The sequence below is a fragment of the Neoarius graeffei genome, chromosome 10, assembly GCF_027579695.1.
Source record: "Neoarius graeffei isolate fNeoGra1 chromosome 10, fNeoGra1.pri, whole genome shotgun sequence".
Lineage (NCBI taxonomy): Eukaryota > Metazoa > Chordata > Actinopteri > Siluriformes > Ariidae > Neoarius > Neoarius graeffei.
The window spans coordinates 90,147,941-90,169,967 of record NC_083578.1 but is presented as its reverse complement, the minus strand read 5'-3'; the positions used below and the strand labels follow the sequence as shown (position 1 = coordinate 90,169,967).

At 43.1% G+C, this 22,027-nt stretch overlaps 1 protein-coding gene across 1 annotated transcript; it reads right to left on the bottom strand.

The window, feature by feature from the left end:
* Positions 1-2,046: 2,046 nt before the first annotated feature.
* Positions 2,047-16,541, bottom strand: guk1b (guanylate kinase 1b). The gene is made up of 7 exons (XM_060930954.1): positions 16,430-16,541; positions 14,533-14,574; positions 13,158-13,254; positions 6,466-6,604; positions 6,191-6,275; positions 4,624-4,709; positions 2,047-2,079 (listed from the first exon to the last, which is right to left on the bottom strand). Exons 1-7 carry the CDS (start codon positions 16,539-16,541, stop codon positions 2,047-2,049), a joined length of 594 nt encoding a protein of 197 aa, XP_060786937.1.
* Between the last annotated feature and the right edge of the window lie 5,486 nt (positions 16,542-22,027).

The window sequence follows — 22,027 nt, the reverse complement described above, 5'->3', positions numbered from 1 at the left end:
TAAATGAAGATACTTTTCAGAAGTTGGACGTTTCTGTATTGTAAATCCTTTTTTTTTGATTGATCTTAGGGAATATTCTAATAATTTGAGATACTGGATTTCTGATTTTCATGAGCTATAAGCCATAATCATCAAAATTAAAACAAAAAAGGCTTTAAATATTTCACTTTACATGTAATGAATATAGAATATATGAAAGTTTACCTTTTTGAATTAAATTATGAAAAAAAGAACTTTTTCATGGTATTCTAATTTTTTGAGATGCACTAGTATATCTCATCTCATCTCATTATCTCTAGCCGCTTCATCCTTCTACAGGGTCGCAGGCAAGCTGGAGCCTATCCCAGCCGACCACGGGCGAAAGGCGGGGTACACCCTGGACAAGTTGCCAGGTCATCACAGGGCTGACAGCACTAGTGTATATATATATATATATATATATATATATATATATATATATATATATATATATATATATATATATATATATAAGAATAGGGTAATCCTAATCCTTAGACCCAAGAGTGCTCAAACTAGGAGCAATAATACAACAAAATAAAGAGAGAAAATAGAGTATTTTCTCTCTTTATTTTATATATATATATATATATATATATATATATATATATATATATATATATATATATATATATCTCACTGTATCTTGTTTTGTTTAACAATCCTCAGATGCACCAGAAATAGTTTAAAACTAACAAAATCCTTACTTTAAATTAATGATTTAAAGTAATTAATGGTTTAAAGCACTGCGTATAATTAACGGCATTAGAGAATAATAAATTCAGAATAATCATGAATTTTCAACAAGCGAATCACAGGATCTGCTGTTTGTCTTGTGTTCATTTGGGTGAAAAAACGGCTCTTTTGAATTGCGAGTCGGTTCAAGAGCCGACACATCGCTCGGAGGAGCTAATTCGCGTCTATGCTAAGCTACCAGCCTGAGTAGCAACGTGTGTTTAGCCCAGAGTTCAGTTTGTTTAAACCTGATGATAAATCAGCACATTTCACTTTTCAACCCTGCATACTGTTTAACATTACACATTCACTAGTGTAAAAGCTCAATTAGACATTATAAACTTATGAATAAAATTAGCTAGCTAGCTAAGTGCAGTACTGTGCTATAGTTAGCCAGCCAGCTAATATCAGCATAAAATATTTGATATTGCATACTTGAAGTTAAATATAACTAACCAATGTTGTATTACAGCATTAAGTATTATATATTTTTAATTAAAACCAGTAGCAAAGTCTATTTTGTAAAAAGTCCAAGCAAACTAGTTTGCTAGCAGGCCTTAAACCAGTAGACGTGTTTGCTAGTTTGCTAGCCATTCTAATCTAGAACCTTCCATTTGTTCTTGCTGAAGTGTTCCTCAGTGTTTGAGTAGGATCAAGAACACTTTTCAAGATCACAGTTATCACTAATTTTGTGCTTTAATATCAGGATATGATGTCAAGTGTATACAGCTATGGTAACGATCCCTGTTATAACAAGTGAAAAAACAATCAATATTTCCAACTCTGTTTCTTCTGGAATGCTATTTTATCAATTAATGAAAGTCCACACAGGTGTCTGTGTATCATTGTATACACACATTTATTCAGATAAACAGTCAAGTCACATTTATTTTAAATTCGATAAACTAAATGAGGTCTACTCTGTAGCACGTCTAGTTCTACACAATTCTAGCACATCATTAATGTTATAACCCAACTATATTTCTGTATCCTGTTTATTTACACAAACTAGAATAAAATGTTAATCTAATAACTGCAGCCATCGTTATATGGTCATATGTTTCGGACTGTGGTTTCACATTAATAATGTAAATAAACTTTAAAATGTGAAGTATTAGCATGACAGCTAGTAGTATGGCTTAGTGTGTCATATTTGTATGTCAAGTTTATTTCAGTTCCACGTTGATTGTTTCTCTCATAAAAAGAATGAGAATAAATTTGTGTTGCTCAAAGGCTGGAAAGAAAGGCTTCTGTGTCCGTTCCCAAGAGGACAAGATGGATGTTTTCATTCTCTTACTTTTTAGCATCCTGAACCTTCTGAATTTCCTGTAAAGGGTAAATTATAAGGATAGTTAAATATGTACATGACAGCACCGTGACTGTCGTCAATGTCTGACGTTGCTTCTTTAGTTTTGAGTTACAAAGTTTATTTATAGAAGGTAAAGGAAGTCACCCAAAACCTGTTGTGTAAATGTGAGTCTTAAACCTCGTCCTGTTCTTCAGGGACGTCACACAGATGTGCTTTAGGACACAGTGAACAAAACTGAAGTGGAAGCACTTTCATCTCATCTCATTATCTGTAGCCGCTTTATCCTGTTCTACAGGGTTGCAGGCGAGCTGGAGCCTATCCCAGCTGACTACGGGTGAAAGGCAGGGTTCACCCTGGACAAGTCACCAGGTCATCACAGGGCTGACACATAGACACAGACAACCATTCACACTCACATTCACACCTACGCTCAATTTAGAGTCACCAGTTAACCTAACCTGCATGTCTTTGGACTGTGGGGGAAACCGGAGCACCCAGAGGAAACCCACATGGACAACATGCAAACTCAGCACAGAAAGGCCCTCGCCGGTCACGGGGCTCGAACCCAGGACCTTCTTGCTGTGAGGCGACAGCGCTAACCACTACACCACCGTGCCGCCCGTGGAAGCACTTTAACATTTTAATTTTTAAATACTTCCACTTCAGCATCCAGCTTTTGGTTTCCCACCTGCTGATTCTGGTTGTCTAAAATGTTCTCTGTCATAACATCTCATCTCATCTCATCTCATCTCATTATCTGTAGCCGCTTTATCCTTCTACAGGGTCGCAGGCAAGCTGGAGCCTATCCCAACTGACTACGGGCGAAAGGCGGGGTACACCCTGGACAAGTCGCCAGGTCATCACAGGGCTGACACATAGACACAGACAACCATTCACACTCACATTCACACCTACGCTCAATTTAGAGTCACCAGTTAACCTAACCTGCATGTCTTTGGACTGTGGGGGAAACCGGAGCACCCGGAGGAAACCCACGCGGACACGAGGAGAACATGCAAACTCCACACAGAAAGGCCCTCGCCGGCCCTGGGGCTCGAACCCAGGACCCTCTTGCTGTGAGGCGACAGCGCTAACCACTACACCACCGTGCCGCCCTCTGTCATAACATTCCAGCCTAAAAGGGTAAATCTGAGCTCTCATGGTTCTTTTACAAAATCATTTATAGCAGTTTGATGACGGAGATTAACAGCATCAATTGGAGCGAGTAAATATTTGCATAGATGTTTATGGAGGTGATTCTGGTCGAGACAGATTTCCATGACTGGTTAATCCAGTGCGAAAATACAGAAGCAAACTTAAGACTCCAAACATATTTGAAGGCAGCTTGTGTAGGGTAGAGCAGGGAGACTTGGGATGGGGGAGACTTGGGACAATTTGTATTCCCATAAATTAATTTCAACCAATCAGGTTTTAGATTCCATCAGAAGTTCGATGCTGCCCCTGAGAGTAACCGACTTCCTTTGGAGGCATGAAGCTGGACACTGCAGTAAGGTTTGTGCAGTTCAATATTTTAACTTGCATTTTCTCTTTCGCCCACACCTTCATCCTATGGTGTAATGCACGCTGTTGAATTGGGGATTCGTTAGGAATTAAAATATGTAGCCGAGAGTTCCCAAATATAGTATTATTTATGAAACTTAAATTCTGGGGGAAAATATTTAAGGATCTTTTTTTTTTTCAAAATGTCCAGATGGGGAGAGTTGGGACAGTTCATTATGTTACAGGTTTTTCTCGTGGTTTACAAATATAAACTTCATCTCATCTCATTATCTCTAGCCGCTTTATCCTTCTACAGGGTCGCAGGCAAGCTGGAGCCTATCCCAGCTGACTACGGGTGAAAGGCGGGGTTCACCCTGGACAAGTCGCCAGGTCATCACAGGGCTGACACATAGACACAGACAACCATTCACACTCACATTCACACCTACGCTCAATTTAGAGTCACCAGTTAACCTAACCTGCATGTCTTTGGACTGTGGGGGAAACCGGAGCACCCGGAGGAAACCCACGCGGACACGGGGAGAACATGCAAACTCCGCACAGAAAGGCCCTCGCCGGCCCCGGGGCTCGAACCCAGGACCTTCTTGCTGTGAGGCGACAGCACTAACCACTACACCACCGTGCCGCCCTCCCTGAATGATGATTAATCTTATTTCGTTCCTTCTTGAGAATGGAACTGTTTTGTCATGTCAGGTTTTGGGTAAACTGACATTTTTCTATCGCTGTACCAGCATTGTGTCTTCATACAGTTCATATGTTGGAGGTTTTGATAATAAATAAAAATTAAACATGTAGGCCTAGGTAATTTATTTTTGTCCCATGTCTCCCAACATAATGTCTCATGTCAATCCTCAAGCTGAGAAACTAATGTTGTGGTAAGATGGTATAGTAATTACGTTCTAATGCAGTAGGAATGTGACGCCACCTGCAAAGAATTTCACACCATCTACAAAAACTGAAAACCTGTCCCAAGTCTCCCTGCTCTCCCCTACATTTGATTTTTTTGTCAAACCTTTCTTTTGATATATTTCCAGAATTACCTCAATAAGAGCACTTTTAAGCTTCTCGTAAGCTACGTCCTGATCATCATTAATGATAACAATGTCGAAGATGCCTGGTTCCTTACCTGCACAGAGAGAGAGAGAGAGAGAGAGAGAGAGAGAGAGAGAGAGAGAGAGAGTAAAACACTCCGTGTCATGCTGTTACAGGAAAATAAGAGTGACAGGGTGGTGGGATGAAGCAATGTTACTGTTACCATCCTGACACTGACTTTCCACCAACAGCACCTCCCGAAGTGTTTTATTCCTTTTATACCACAGCAATCAGCCAATGGTTACATTTTTATTTATTAAAGAAGAGGATGTCATACATTTTTTTAGAGATTTATATTTACATTTAATGCTGTGTAACATCTGAGAAACAAGTTAGTTCATGTTATCACACTTATTATCTCATCCGGCTGACAGGTGATGAGTTTATGCCATCATGTGTTGTCCGTCGTTCCGTCCGGCGTAGTCCACATTTCACGAAAATCACTTCTTCTCTCTCAATTCTTCACTGTTTTTTTTTTTTGGCAGGAAGGTAGGTCTGCCTGGGGTGCATATAGCTTCTACCCAAATTTTCATAATTGCAATTAATCATGAAAATATGGAGTAATTAATCCCTAACGAGCAGTTTCGACACAAATCGCTTCTTCTCCCTCAGTTCTTCACCGATTTTGATTCTTTCTGGCATGAAGGTAGGGGAACCTAGGGTGCATATAACTTCTACCCAGATTTGCTTCATTACAATTATTAATGAAGTTCTGGATTAATTAAGCCTTAATGAGCAGTTCAAGAAAAATCGCTTCTTCTCGGTCAATTTGTCGCTGTTTTAGATTCTTTCTGGTAAATAGGTCGGTGTTCCTAGGGTGGATATCACTTCTATATATAGCTTGTATATAGTGTATATAGCTTGCAACATTTATTGCACAAGGTGGCCCACTTTAGATCGTTCCTTCTGGACTAGACGGGACCAGAGTGAGCTACGCCATCATTGACAGTCTTGTTTTATAGCAGCTACAAGATAAAACTTAAAATTACAGCTTTACCTCTGACTGGTACAAAGTGCGGACACTGGAGACTCCTTCCATAAACGTCTCCTTACAGAAAACTACACCATATCGTCAATTACACAAGATAACGTATTAGAAAAAGTCAAAGCCCTTCCTGTGCCAGGAACCTGGTCTTCCCAGTACTACCCAGGCCCTTATTATATAGTTCGGGTCACAGTGGGGGTGGGTCCTCTGGTAACCGCTAGAGTTTGACTCCCTACTCACACCTGTACTGCAGCGTGTCTCACCTGTAGCTACCATTTTTATGATGATCTTTGGTATGACATGTCCATGAATAGAACTCACAATCTCCTGGTTGAGAGGTGGACATGCTAACCACCAGGCCAACTCGCGGTATTATAATGAGTGTGTTAATATAAACCTGTGATGTGCAGCTGCATTATTGTCAGAGCCGCTGTTATAGAAAATTCATCAACACATTGTGACCAATCAGAATCCAGAATTCAGTAGTGCTGTGGTTTATTCATGAATTAACAAATAAATGCGATATTTACTGAGCTCCATGTCAATACGGGCCGCTTCCAGACGTTTCTGTAGACTTTCCTCTGTCTCTGTCTGCCTGCCTCTTAGACGCTGCTCCTGAAAAAAACAACAAAAAAAAACCAAATATTGTAAAAACTGTTTATCAATGTATTAGTATTTTTATCAATTTTAATTCTTATTAAATATAATGTAGAGCTCCACACACCTGAAATAGACAACACTGAACACAGATTCTGTTTTGATGAATGAGAAATGAAATGAAATAACCATAATGTCTGTGTCTTACCAGGATCTCCATGGATGGAGGCTGGATGGAGATGTAGATGGGGTTCAAGTCCGTCTGCTTGATATTTTTCACCCCTTGAAGGTCGACGTCGAGAATGCAGATCAGGTTCTGGGCCTGAACATCCTCTATGGCCGATTTACTATCAGGAGAAATGACAGGATTAATCATTAAAGCTGCTGACATTTATAAAGAACATCCTTTACATTTCTGATACTGTGACTAAAGTATACATCAACATATGATGTATACTTTAGTCTGAAAAAAATTCAATCTCACTGTGATGCATGTTTACATGGTTCAAATATACTGACCAATCAAAGAAGCCACCAAGGTGGTGATATCAGATGATTGGTTTAAGAGAAGATTAAGAGAAAGAACATGGATTAATGTTAAGGTTAGACCGAACACAAATAATATCCACCTGGAGGAAAAGTCTATTCACTGGAAACTAAGAACGCAGGATTTTTTCTTCTGAAAGAAGTTATGTTCAGTCTCCGATGACTGTCTCTACATGACCTTTGACCTCCAAATTCATGAGCCCATACCCGTCCATCCATCCATCTTCTACCGCTTATCCGTATCCGGGTCACAGGGGTAGCAGCCTAAGCAGAGCAGCCCAGACTTCCCTCTCCCTGAGCCCATACCTGTCAACCTATTTCGGAGTCCAGCCTTATAAGCCCTCACAGCAACCTTTTTGGAAAAAAAAAATCATAGAAACTAAAAATTAGACAACTATATGTTGTTTCTGAGGCATAATATATTGAAAACTAAACAAGGAAAAACTTCAACAGCACTTTTCCCACATCATTATATGAAGTTCATGATCACGTCCATCCCATAATTCACTTCATGAGGTTCAAGATGAAGTCCATGAAATCAGTGCTCCTGACTGATTCGATTCACGCAGTACCTTCGCCACACAGAACCTTCGACGGTATATTCTGAGGGTTGGGTTTCACCAACATAGTCATCTGCGGTTGATTCTGGAGACGGTGTTGATTTTGCTGGTGGAAATTTGATTTCATGTGTTACGACATGTTGACATCATAAACATCATAAACCCCAGTTACAATGTTAATGTCCTTTCGTTCAACTCATGATGGTACAAAATGTTATTCAGTTTCATGCAGACACTTGACTTTTGAGTATGAGATTGAAGTCTGAGCTTTCAAGCACCTAGCAAACCTGGTCACAGGACGATAATAGCTGAGATGTTGTGAATGAGACCCTCTGCTTGCATAACCAGGCTTGTAGTACTCGAGTCCAGGACTCAGACTCGAGTCCAACTCGTGTGCTACTTTTAAGGACTCGTGACTGGACTTGGACTTGAGCACTGATGACTCGGACTTGGACTCAGACTCATGCATTAACTGCATTCGGACTCGTAAATTGGAGACAAAGATTCAGATTTTTTTCTTTATTTTTTGTAACATGCTATAATAATTTGGCTAAAGATATTTATATCTCCGTCCTGTTTGGCTAAAGATATTTATATCTCTGACATTAAACTACATCCAGGTGGAGTGGGGAGGTTGTGCGTGGGATCAGTGTACCCCAACCTGAAACCTATAAAAATCACACAGGTGGCCGTTACTACGTACTCACTCTGTGACTGGTGAGTGCGGTCGGCGCCACAAAACCGAGCAGGCCCTTGGGTTACTAGGGTTTGGAACTTTGAAGACTCCAGCGGCAGTTGCCTTGTAACTGGTGGATGAGAGCAGCTCCAGGCGGGCTGGCATGGTTTAAGGCGGACCTTGACTGTAATCAAGTCAAGAACTAGCACGTCTCCATCTCCATGGTGCTGCTGGAGAAGGCGGGTGCCCAAAGTGCGTGGGTCTCAGGCATGCAACCTGTGATCTACCTTAAACAAATTCATGCGAAGGCTATTCGTGCCAGAACCAACGAGCCTCAACTTTCTTTTTTACCCTCCTCAAAAGTCTCGTGGCAATGGTACCCTGGATGATGGGGACAGGCTTGGTCAGCTGGAAGTCTCTAGTCTGGAGCCACACACTGGCGGCGCATGTGTGAAGGTCGTTCTATCCACGAAGTTGTGGTGACATGGTAGTTCGGTAGCTACAGGTGTGACTGGGCTGGCCTATTTAGGAGTACCACAGCCCACTCCAAATGGAGAGACCCCTAGAAAAGGTGGGGTAAACATTGGTCACCACAATCCCCCCTGACTGGCAGACCGTGGCCAGTGGGGACCTGCTTCTATGGTCAAAACCCAAGAAGAACACCGAAACTGAACCCTTTCAAGGTGGAAGCATGGAATGTGAGGACCCTCATAGACCACGATGACATAGAAAGACCACGCCGACGCACTGCCCTTGTGAGTCAGGAGTTCGACCGTTTTAACATTGATATTGCTGCTCTCTCTGAAACAAGACTTGCCGGTGAGGGAAGTCTTTCCGAAGTTGGAGCCAACTATACTTTTTTCTGGAAAGGGAAAGATGGTGAAGAGCAGCAGATCCATGGCGTTGGTTTTGTGATCAAGACATCGATTGTGAATCGCTATAACCTGGTCCCAACCGCCATAAATGAGCTTCTCATGACCCTCCGCGTGCCACTTCCTGACAGCAACCACCTGACCCTGATCTCCGTCTACACACCAACCCTTAACTCTGAGGATGACGTCAAGGATTCATTCTATGCTGCCCTGAACAGTACCATCCAAGCCGTTCCTAGCAGAGACAAGCTCCTTGTGCTTGGAGACTTCAATGCCAGAGTCGGTCGTGACCACAGACTCTGGGAGGGCATTCTGGGCAAGCAGGGCCTTGGATCCTGCAACTCCAACGGGCTTCTCCTCCTTGGTCTATGTGCTGAAAATGAACTGGCCATCACTAACACCTTCTCCCAGCTTCCAAATCATCACAAGACCACCTGGAAACACCCGCGGTCAAAGCACTGGACCATCCTTGACTACATCCTCACCCGATCATGTGACCGGAGCGATGTCCTTGTGATCCGCAGCATGCCCGATGCAGATGACTGTTGGACAGACCACTGGCTCCTCATATCTCGCCTCAGACTCAGACTGCGTAACCTTCCCCACCACAACTGACCAGCAAAGAGGGCACGTCGCTTCAATATCACGAAGCCGAAGATCCCTGGAGTCCAGGAAGACTACTCCAACCGTCTCACAGAGCTTCTTAGTGAGACCCCACCATCGGCACATCAGTCAGACTCCGTAGAAGCAGACTGGTCCGTGCTCTGTGGCACCATCAGCAAGGCTGCAGAGGACGTAGTTGGCTACTGCAGTCGTCCCCATCAAGACTGGTTCGACCAAAATGATGCCGATATCCGAGAACTGATCGACCAGAAGAGATCTGCCCGCCTCGCATGGGAGAATCGCCCTACCCACGCCTGGTTGCGCTGCTTCCAAAAGGCAAAGCAGGAGTGCAAGCGAAGGGTCCGAGAGATGCAGAACCTCTGGTGGCAAGACAAAGCAAAGGAGATCCAGTCTTACGCTGATAGCAGGGACCTCCGGCGCTTCTACGCTGCAACAAAGGAAATCTTTGGTCCTCGTCGTGGAGGTACCAACACCCTCCGGACTGCCGACGGGGCAACCACCCTTACAGAAGATCAAGCCATCCTTAAAAGGTGGAAAGAACATTTTCAGATGCTCCTGAATCATCCATCTACCGCGGCTGATGACTTGTCCGTAAGGTACCCCAACACCCAGTCAGGCATTGGATGTCACTCCCTCCCTCCTACACCAAGTTTCAGAAGGCGCTGAAGCGCATGAAAGCATGGAAGGCCCCAGGTCCCGACAACATCCCATTGGAACTTATCTCTCATGGGGGCAGAGCCGTGGAGACCAGGCTTTTCATGATGATCCTGCGCATGTGGGAGACGAAAGCTGTACCTGCGGACCTGAAGGATGATCCCATCATCACCATCTTCAAGAAAGGGGATCAATCCGTCTGTGAAAACTCCCATGGCATCTCCCTCTTCAGCATCGCCGGAAAGATCTTTGCATGGGTCCTGCTAGACAGGCTCCTGACTGTCGCTGAGGAAGTCCTCCCAGAGTCACAGTGCAGCTTCCGGCCATCTCGTGGCACCACTGACATGATCTTCTGTGCCTGCCTGCTTCAGGAGAAGTCCCATGAGCAATGACGACCACTCCTTTTCATCTTCTGGGACCTGGAGAAGGCATTCAATAGCATCCCAAGACCAGCTATGTGGGCAACCTTGAGACGCTTTGGCTGTTCCAACCACTTCACAGACCTTGTACAGGCCCTTCACAACAGGATGACTGGTCGCATCGTGGCCAAGAACACCATCTCAGACCCCTTCTCCATCACCACTGGTCTGAAGCAGGGCTACATTCTGGCCCCCACCCTCTTCTCCCTCTACCTTGGGGCCATGATCCATGAGCTTCCTGACACGGCCTCTGGCATCCAATTTTGCTGTTGAATGGATGGAGGCCTCTTCAACACCAGACTCCTCCGCGCCTGCAGACTCACCACCCTGGTCACAGTTCGGGAGCTGCAGTACACTGACGACAACGCGACCCCTGTGGACACAGTCGCCGCCCTCCAGACTACTGTCGATGCCTTTGATGGTGCCTACTCCCGCTTCGGTCTCACTTCCAACACTGGGAAGACCAAGATCCTTGTGCAGGGAGCCCCGGGCCATCCCCCTCCAGACACCAGCAACGTACAACTCCATGGTGAAGTCCTTGAGACTGTGGAAGCCTTCCCCTACCTGGGAGGCTATCTTTCCAATGACTGCACTGTGCAGAAAGACATTGAAAATGGGATTTGTGCCACACATACAGCTTTTGGAAGGCTCTCTAAACATGTATTCCTAAACCACGACCTGAATCTTCATACAAAAATTATGGTGTTCCAAGCCATCATTCTCTCCACCCTCCTTTGTGGCTCTGAGGTGTGGGTTCTGTATAGGAGTGACATAAAAAAGCTGGAGCGTTTCCAACAGCAGAAACTCTGTGCGATCCTGAAGATCAAATGGCAAGACCTCGTCTCTAATGAATCTGTCCTCCTCCGAGCCAATTTCCCCAGCATCGAGTCCACGATGGCACAACATCACCTCCGCTGGGCAGGACACGTCAGAAGAATCCCCACAACCCGACTCCCCCGCCAGATCCTGTTCTCTCAACTTGAATCCGGCACAAGATCCTGAGGAGCCCCCAAACGTCGATTTCGTGACCAATTGAAGGCCACTCTCCTTCACTGCAACATTGACCATACCAACTGGGAGACCCTCGCAGAGGACCGCACTGAGTGGAGGCGCACCATCATTCAGGGAACAGACCGCATGGAGAATCAACGACGTTGTGAGGTAGAGGCCAAGAGACAACAATGGAAAGAGCGGCTTCTCCTTCCTCGCTCACCACCCACCCTGCCTTGCACAAAGTGTCCCCGACTCTTCCGTTCTGCTCTGGGTTTGAGCAGCCACATAAGACATTGTCACTCCCTGAATCAGTAACAACTGAGGTGGATCTGACATGAACTCTAGTGCTCGGTCATGAGCGACTGCCATGATTTATATCTACATTCATTTTTATACTAATTTTGTGCAAGGGAATGCACATTCACCTGTTCATATGCCATGTTCAGGAACAAACGAACGTTCATGGCGCTAAAATGCCTGGAGAGACGCCCCTAGAATTGTCCGCTTTGCTGATACAGATTTCTCATGCAGTGGGAAAAAATGCGCTGCTATGTGTTCCGTATGTAGAAGAACTATTGAGGAGACGACGGGGACAACCTCGAACTTCAATTGTCATTTGGTAAGACTTCATCCAGAGAAGGAAGTGACACGCTATGTTCATTGCTCTATTGATAGTGGGCAGGGCTTGCTGACCAATGAACTCGCTAGTGTTAACCCTCTCTCATGTTATTTGCCCTGTTGATAGTGGGCGGGGCTTGGTGAGCAATGAACAAGCTTTTTATCTGTAGTCTATTAACTAAAATGGGGCAGTCGAGCAGTAACGTTAGTCCAACACAGTAGCAGCGATGCTTTCACATAAAGGCAGCAACAGACACCATCACATGGTGCAGTTGGAGTCTTGTTCTCAGACTCGACTCGGACTCGACTCGAAATTTTCTTTAATGACTTGGACTTGACTTGGAATTGAACACTGGGGACTCGAGACTGGACTTGGGCTTGAGGTTTAGTGACTTGACTACAACACTGTGCATAACACGACGGTTTCCAGTTCGATTGTCTATTGTTTGTTTCACACATAATGCATACTGTGACCACACGGAAGAAGTACTTGCAGAATAAAAACATTTTGGCAAAAAACTAGGAATCCATAAGACTATTAGAATATGCCCATAAGCCTGACAAAAAAAAACAAAAAATCCACAAGATTTATGGCTATTCCTTATGGGTTGACAGGTATGCAAGCCTTGGTCTTGTTCACCAGTAGCAAACAAGGTGTCAGGGTTCTGGCCTGTGTGACTCAGGGTAAAATATGCTGTTTAGCAGTTTATCATTTATGCTGTTATCCAATTTAGACTAAATGTAAAGTGAGTACAGAGCAAGAGCTGCTGCTTCTGAACCAACAGCCTTAGCAGCTTCTGTAGCTTTACCCGAGCTAAACTACACATAACCACAGAGATGTAGAAAGATGTGTACATGATATTGTACATTGTCGTCTCCTGAACTTCTGTCTCCTCCTAAAAAACATAATGGTGCCTCAAAAGGATGAGAGGTGTTACCTGGTGCCATACATGTTTCCTGAAAACACTGCGTTCTCGATAAATTTTCCACTATCTATGCCCTCCTGCATCTTCTCCTGGGTGGTGAAGTGGTAATCTGTGGAAGTGAGCAGATGGAGGATTAGCAGATGTCAGGACACGGTGGATTAGTAAGGTGTGTTACACCAACCATCTCTGTATTGTAATGTGGTGATGTCTCCCAACAGCCAAGGGTGGTGGTATGACCTAAATATCCATAGGGGTACACAAGTCAACAGTAAAACATTATACGAGTCACACACACACACACACACACACACACACACACACACACACACACACACACACACACACACTTACTTCTACAGGGGAGATCAGTTTTAAAGTTATTAAAAGAATAGTTTGGCCATTTTTTTTTCTGTAATGGTATGATAACCATACATGCTAATCTACTATAAGCTAGCACTTAGCAAGATTTTGTTAGTACGATTGGCCACTCTGTTTTAAATCTTTTAAATAACATTATTGCATCTAAGATTATTGTTAAAGCATAATAAACACAATAACAATATTTCCTTTCTACAATATATAGGACATACTGACACACGCTTCATCAATCTGTTGTTAAATGCTAATGATTAGTCAGGTAGGGTCACTCGGGGTAAACAGGGACATCTATTAAACAGAGGGGGCTATTTTCAAAAGCTTTTTACTCCAAAGTGCATACTGACATTGATGAAAACTTGGAAAAAAAGGCAGGCTGAATTATATATAATATTTTGGATTTGAGAAAGATGAAAGTAACCCCCATCACTCTGTGTCACATTAAAGATCGGACTGATGGATGATTTCTGAAATCGGATCTACACCTTCAGAAGATACAGAGGACAGGACATCTGCTACAGGCAGTAACATCGCCCCCAGAAGCATTGGGAGACAATTCAGTCCTACAGAGAAAACAACAAAGGGGACAAAAAATGTCATTTCTTTTTTTACCCCATCGTTTTCAGACACAGTTCACTTGGGAGTAAGAAGCAGCAACCTTTCACTGTCAGTGTTTTGCAAAAGTTAATCCTCTGGTTTTGCAAAAGGGAATCATGGTTAGGAAGAAGGTTTCAGGATACACAGCTGAGTCCAAAATTCCTTGATTTTTGTTTAAGAACTTATTATTTAAACCAGAGACAAATCCAGTGTTGAACTGTGTGAGAAATCCTAGAATTATGGAGATTTATTTGAGAAAGAAAACTCTTGGAATTTTCTTGGAACTCAGATGTTTAGACCCAGCTGTAAGCCAACAGCCTCATTTATCTTTACTCTATTTTATTTTCTCTTTTATACAATTCATTGGCAATTCCAGAGTTCAGGTTCTGGGGAAGTGTGAAATTGGCAGATTTACCTTTCCCATCCTCTTCACCAGGACGCGGATTCCTGGTTGTATCTGCAAGACAAAGGATTAGTCTTAACATTCATAAAGTCAACAGAGCCCATAAAAAAGTCATTCATTCATTCATTCATTCATTCATTCATTCTCCATCCACTTTTCTTGTTGAAGCTTGTAGTGACAACAGGCCAAAGATTCCAGCTCCAACTAGATTCTCAGCTGTTTCCATGTTCCCATGATATTTAAACTCTTCCAGAAGAAGCTGGTTTTCTTTCCCCATAGCTAATCTAACTCTTCTCCAGAAGAGAACCATGGCCATGGACTGAAGGCGCTTCTAGCTCTCCACACTGGACAACCCAATAGTCTCCACTACACCTTGATATCCTGTCTATAAAACCAAATCCTGAACACACCCTTTAGTCCCCTTGGCAGTTTTCCAGTCCAAAGGCACTTCTCTCAATTTATATGCAACTTTGAAGAGCCATGCTAATGATGCCACAACATATCCAACAGCTTCAACATCTCTGGCCTAATCATACCCTCTCCTGACACCTTGCTGCTACATGATTTTTAAGACTGCCATCGTTTATCACTGACAACTTACAGCCCCATGGATGGAGTACTCTGGACATGCCCAAGGGTAAAGGAGTCAAGTCAAGTTTATTTGTATAGCGCTTTTAACAATAAACATTGTCACAAAGCAGCTTTACAGAATTTGAATGACTTAAAACATGAGCTAATTTTATCACTAATCTATCCCCAGGATAGACTATACAGGAGTCTGTAAGAGAGCTTCCTCTGATCAACAATATTTCCAGAGGAGGTCAACAGTTCTTCACACTTACCTCTGGATTTGATCCTCCCAATAACTCCTCTCCATCATCTACAATGTGATTCTCAACACTCACCTTAATGTTCCCCAGTAACACTGTGGATTCAGTAGGAGGGACCTTCAAGCACTTGCCCCACCATTTCCATTTTCCACACAAAAATATTACTCAGTTTTCATCCCTAAGATACAAAAGCATCATAAAAGCAACTCTCGTGTCTCTAAGTGCATGGCCTTCAGCCTGGGAGTCCATACACACTTCTATGGGAACCCCAGAATAGGAGAGACACCAACCTTGGTGGAGATGTTTGGTACCAGAGCCCATACTGTGTGATGATGTAAGACAGACTATAACTAATATAGTCTTTCCATCTCCATCACCTTTCCATCTCACACAATAACTCAGGCTTTTCCTAACCAGCCAAGTGACTTTCTACCAAGATCTAATCCATCTAAAACTGTCCATCCAAAGATTACTGCCCAACTGCCATTGCGCATAATCCCCTTCCTGTGGCACAGTCATGAGGAACTTGTCTGTTCCTATAATGCCTATCTCCTGGATTGGGTCCTAGTAGCCCTAAGATAGGTAGAGTTATTCTGTTTTGTACCTTACATGGGGGTTTTAGGTGTTTGTCTTTCATCTTCAGATCTGATAATGATGACCATCTTGGAGCATTATGGTCTTGGTGAAATAGTTCTGAAGTTCCTTGAAGTACACAAGCTCTTTTACTTTGGGATTTGATCCATCAAGATAGTAAGGAATGCAACATTTAGACATAAGTTTCAATGAAGAATAAGACTGAATTCAATTGTACTTGGGCAAACTTGGGAAAGATCCACCTGAGCATTACTCTCATTGCATTAAAATATATTTTTATGTTTTCTTTTATGAAATGTGGTAATAGTATTCTGTGCCCGGTCATACAGAGCTATTGGCCATTTGCTGTAAAGGTCATGTTACAGATCTCTGTTTCTTCCTCTAAGTGCTTTTCTGACCTACTGAAGGTTTGGTAAGCCTGTTTGGATGAGGGTATAAGGATGGATTAAACATAATTGAAGGTTACACATGTCACTGTTGCTTACGGGAGACACTGAATCCGAACACTCCCTCATATTCCTCCATCAGCCTCTTGAGCAGAGTGCTTTTCCCTGCCCCAGATGGGCCACTCAGAACGACAGGCCTTGGTCCTGGCATCCTCCTGTGAAAGAAATCAAACGCATGGTAAAACTGCCCCATATAGTGCACAAACTTGTAGGCAAGGAGACACTGTGCACAATTCACGTAATCTGCAACTTGTTTGGTATTTGCAAAGAAGTAATTTTTGGTCACTGCTAACACATCTTAATAAAATGGGGTTTTTTGCTCAGACAAGTGAGAATATGTGTTTAGTAGCTGATAGCAGACAGTCTAAACAGTTGATAGTTAAGTGTCAATAAATGACTAGTCAAGTGTCACTAAACAACTAAAAGCAGGGATGGACCAAGCACCAGCACTGACACCCAGAAAAAGTGGATCATATGTCCAAGTTTTTCTTTGTAGTTGATTCAATGGCTAGTTTATCCTCTAGCGTCACCCTCAGCACCTTTCACAGTGTGATTTTATTTACATTAGGCATTTAACAGATGCTCTTATCCAGAATGATGTACAACAGAACCCTAGCCAGGGAGCAGTTGGGGGTCAGGTGCCTTGCTCAAGGGCACTTCAGCTATTCCTGCTGGTCCAGGGAATCAAACCAGTGACCTTTTGGTACCAAAGCTGCTTCTCTAACCTTTAGGCCATGGCTTCTCCCCATTTGATAGAAGAAGCCTTTGTCATACATATGTATGCACACAGCACCATGAAAATTTTTCTTCACATATTCCAGTTTGTTAGGAAGTTGTGGTCAGAGCCCAGGGTAAGTCATGATACAGCACTCCTGGATCAGATAGGATTAAGGGTTCTAGGACTCAACAGTGGCAATTTGAGAGTGCTGGGATTTGTACCACCAACCTTCTGATCAGTAACCTTAACCATTGAGCCACCACTGCCCATGTAACGTATGTTTAATTGTAATATACTGGTGGCGCCACACATTGCTAGAATGCGCTATTTGTTCCCAAACCCACCAGCTGCTAAACAACAACCAAAGGGACATTCTGGCCATAGTAATACATTCTGGTGATCAAGAATACTTTTGGCCATCTGGGATACTTTCTGGTTATCAAGGATAACTTGATGTTTCATTACAGGCATTTAGCAGACACTCTTATCCAGAGCAACATACAACATATCCAGAGCAGCCTTCGGAGCAGCTGGGGGATAGGTGCCTCGCTCAAGGGCACTTCCGCCAGTCCTCCAGGGAATTGAACCAGTGACCTTTTGGTCTCAAAGCTGCTTCTCTAACCATTAGGCCATGGCTTCCCCCATTTGATAGACAATTACATTCTGACAGTTATGGTTACAGTCTAGCCTTCAGGGCTACATTCTGGCCATTGAAGATACATTTGGGCCATCAAGGATACATTCTGGGGGGGTGGCACAGTGGTGTAGTGGTTAGCATTGTTGCCTCACAGTAAGAAGGTTCTGGGTTTGAGCCCAGTGACCGATGGGGGCCTTTCTGTGTGGAGTTTGCATGTTCTCTCCATGTCTGCATGAGTTTCCTCCAGGTGCTCTGGTTTCCTGCACAGTCCAAAGACATGCAGTTAGGTTAACTGGCTATTCTTAATTGTCCATAGGTGTGAATGTGTGTGTGAATGGTTGTTTCCTCAAGCCCAGAAATGGGAAGGTTGTGGCAGGAAGAGCATCTGGCGTAAAACTATGCTCCAATTAACATGACATGTGGATCAATAGGGTTCATGGACCCTGACCTGGCAACAGTGCTGGACAAGGGAGAAGAAGATAATGAGGATACATTCTGGCTATTGGGGTTACTTTCTGGTCATTAAGGATACATTCTGGCCATCAGCAGAAACTGTTTTGGCTTGTTAAATAAATCAGCTTGCACACATGTTTACAAATCTGGTATACACAAAGAAGCAATAACAGCAACAAGGTTGTGGGATGTTAAGGTGAAAACAGATTCAAATAACATTTTTACATATGCAGAGAGAAAACTAGCGTATGTATCCCTGAATCTTGTATTAAGATAGAAGCACGCGAGGTCGCAGTGGCCACACCGGGCTTTATCTTGGTAAAACTTGAAGTCTTGTCTTTTGTATTTTTGCACTAAAATTACCATTTGCACACAGATGCACAATGTCACTTTGCACCTGTCTTTGCCTTGTCGTTTAGGTTGTTTATTGTACTTGGTTAGCTAGATGTTACTTAGATGGCTATATAGAGAGTTATTAGCTCATCCGGCTGACAGGCGATGAGCTTATCCCATCATGTGTTGTCCATTGTCCATCTGGTGTTGTCCACATTTCATGAAAATCGCTTCTTCTCTCTTAGTTCTTCACTGATTTTTATTCTTTTTGGCAGGAAGGTAGGTCTGCCTGGGGTGCATATAGCTTCTACCCAAATTTGCATAATTGCAATTAATAATGAAGATATGGAGTAATTAAGCCCTAATGAGCAGTTTCCACACAAATCACTTCTTGTCCGATTTTTATTCTTTCTGGTATGAAGGTAGGGGAACCTAGGGTGCATATAACTTCTACCCAGATTTGCTTCATTACAATTATTAACAAAGTTATGGACTAATTAAGTCTTAATGAGAAGTTCAACACAAAGGTCAATTCCTTGCCGTTTTGGATTATTTCTGGTAAATAGGTCGGTATTCCGGGCGGCACGGTGGTGTAGTGGTTAGCGCTGTCGCCTCACAGCAAGAAGGTCCTGGGTTCGAGCCCTGGGGCCGGCGAGGGTCTTTCTGTGTGGAGTTTGCATGTTCTCCCCGTGTCCGCGTGGGTTTCCTCCGGGTGCTCCGGTTTCCCCCACAGTCCAAAGACATGCAGGTTAGGTTAACTGGTGACTCTAAATTGACCGTAGGTGTGAATGTGAGTGTGAATGGTTGTCCGTGTCTGTGTCAGCCCTGTGATGACCTGGCGACTTGTCCAGGGTGTACCCCGCCTTTCGCCCGTAGTCAGCTGGGATAGGCTCCAGCTTGCCTGCGACCCTGTAGAAGGATAAAGCGGCTTGAGATAATGAGATGAGATGAGATGAGATGAGGTCAGTATTCCTAGGGTGGATATCGCTTCTATATATAGCTTGTATATAATGTATATAGCTTGCAACATTTATTGTGCAAGGTGGCCCACTTTAGATCGTTCCTTCTGGACTAGACGGGGCCGGAGTGAGCTATGCCGTCATCGATGGTCTCATTTATATACTTTATTTTGAATCTCTATAAATGCACCATGGGGAGCCTGAGCCAAATGGTATTTCAATGCGCTGTATACTTGTATATGGATGTATTGACATTAAAGCTTTATTGAATCTTGAATCTTATAGGCAAAATGTTAGTGCCATTTTGGCGAGGTCACAGACATGATATGCTACATCAAAGACATCACAATGATTTACATACGTATTCTCTTTTTTACTCTGTACTAATACACAACTAGCTATCTAGCTCACTATACGTACATTCAGTTAAAAGTACATTAGCTACCTTTGAGCAAAGTTAATTACATTTCCAGGCAATAAAACCCTGATTCTGGGTGAGTACATTGGCACTTTCTGTTGCATGATGGGTAAAGTAATTAAGTTTGGATTACTCCACCCCTGAAATGACTAAACTGGTTGATAGAAAAGTTATGAATCATGAAAACTACAATAAGTGTGAAAACCTCCTGTTATTTAACAAACTTTCTGATCCACTTACCCCAACTTCAGAGACTCGGTTTATTGGTCTATCAATGATGTCCATTATTTATAGACAATGTTAAAGTTAAACTTCAAGATTTTAGAAGAATTGGGCACTTAACGAAAGATACAGTCGTGACTCCATGTGCATGTTTGTAAAGCTTTAAACTGTTTACTGATAGCATTTTACTGTAAACAGTCCACAGTCTGATCTGTACCTGATTCAAAACGGGTTGAAATGTTGATATAAAGATATTTACAGGTATAATTACACATCAAGACATGCAAAGTCTTGGCCCCCAGTGTTGCATTTGGAAACCAGGGCAAAGATTGATAGAAACACACAGAGGTGTAGACTCTGTAGAAGTAAGTGTGACCTATGAAGTCACACTGATCCAAAATGCAGTTAAAAACCTCCTTAAGAAGTCAGGTGAGCTGAACGGAGGGGATTAATGAACGATAAGGCACCAGAAGTAGCCGAGTGACCTCTTTATTCTCTTACAGTTACGGTAACAGACTTGATGAGCTCATCTTGGATGCTTTAGTTAATGTTGTTCTTCTGAAGTGATTGGACCCATCCTCGTCTCAGGTAAAGCATTAGTGTCCTTTGAAATAGAATTAGTAGGTCTCTTCCAAATAGATTTGAGATAAACAGATGCTATTTATTAAACCATACAGCACATACAGACGTGTGACTCTTATAATGAAGACCTTGTATAGTAACATCATGTGTGTAAAGTACAAAAAACAAACAAGAAAACAAAATAAACAGGAGAATAAAATCACAGTCCTTACCTTGTCGATGTTGTGTGTGTGTGTGTGTGTAAAACCCTCAGACTTACTGCTCATCTTAATGACAACCACAAATACCCCGCCTCCCACTCACTCCAGCCAATCAGATCACAGGCGTTTATAACAGATCACTCGAGCACTGAACACAGATTAGAGACCTGTGCAAGCTCCATCAATCAATCAATCAATCAATCAATCAATCAATCAATCAATCAATCAATCAATCAATCTCTTGTGCCCTATCATGTTCATATTATAATAGTATGGGTGGGGCTTAAGAGATCCCTGGACTTTTGACAGGTTATGGAGCCAGCATTAGGTCTCTCTCTCTCTCTCTCTCTCTCTCTGTGATTCTCTCTCTCTGTCTCTGTGATTCTCTCTCTCTCTCTCTCTCTCTCTCTCTCTCTCTCTCTCTCTCTCTGTGATTCTGTCTCTCTCTCTGTGATTCTCTCTCTCTGTCTCTCTCTCTGTGATTCTCTTTCTCTCTCTGTCTCTCTCTGTGTGATTCTGTCCCTCTGTGATTCTCTCTCTCTGTCTCTCTCTCTGTGATTCTCTCTCTGTCTCTCTCTCTCTCTCTGTGATTCTCTCTCTCTCTGTGATTCTCTCTCTGTGATTCTCTATCTCTGTCTCTCTCTCTCTGTGATTCTCTCTCTCTCTCTCTCTCTCTGTGATTGTCTCTCTGTCTCTCTCTCTCTGTGATTCTCTCTCTCTCTGTGATTGTCTCTCTCTCTCTCTCTCTGTGATTGTCTCTCTCTCTGTGATTCTCTCTCTCTGTGATTGTCTCTCTCTCTGTGATTCTCTCTCTCTGTCTCTCTCTCTCTCTGTGATTCTCTCTCTCTCTCTCTCTCTCTCTCTCTCTCTCTCTGTGATTGTCTTTCTGTCTCACTCTCTGTGATTCTCTCTCTCTCTGTGATTCTCTCTCTGTCTCTCTCTCTCTGTGATTCTCTCTCTGTGATTCTCTCTCTCTGTCTCTCTCTCTCTGTGATTCTCTCTCTCTCTGTGATTTTCTCTCTCTCTGTGATTCTCTCTCTCTGTCTCTCTCTCTCTGTGATTCTCTCTCTCTCTGTGATTCTCTTTCTCTCTGTGATTCTCTCTCTCTCTGTGAT

Bases quoted from the DNA above. Each gene is read 5' to 3' on its own strand.
- guk1b (XM_060930954.1), bottom strand. From the start codon at position 16,541: ATGCCAGGACCAAGGCCTGTCGTTCTGAGTGGCCCATCTGGGGCAGGG. The intron at 13,255-14,532 runs GTAAATCTGCCA...TCACTTCCACAG, and splicing joins TGGTGAAGAGGATGGGAAAG to ATTACCACTTCACCACCCAG. The intron at 6,276-6,465 runs GTAAGACACAGA...TGTTTTTTTCAG, and splicing joins CTCCATCCATGGAGATCCTG to GAGCAGCGTCTAAGAGGCAG.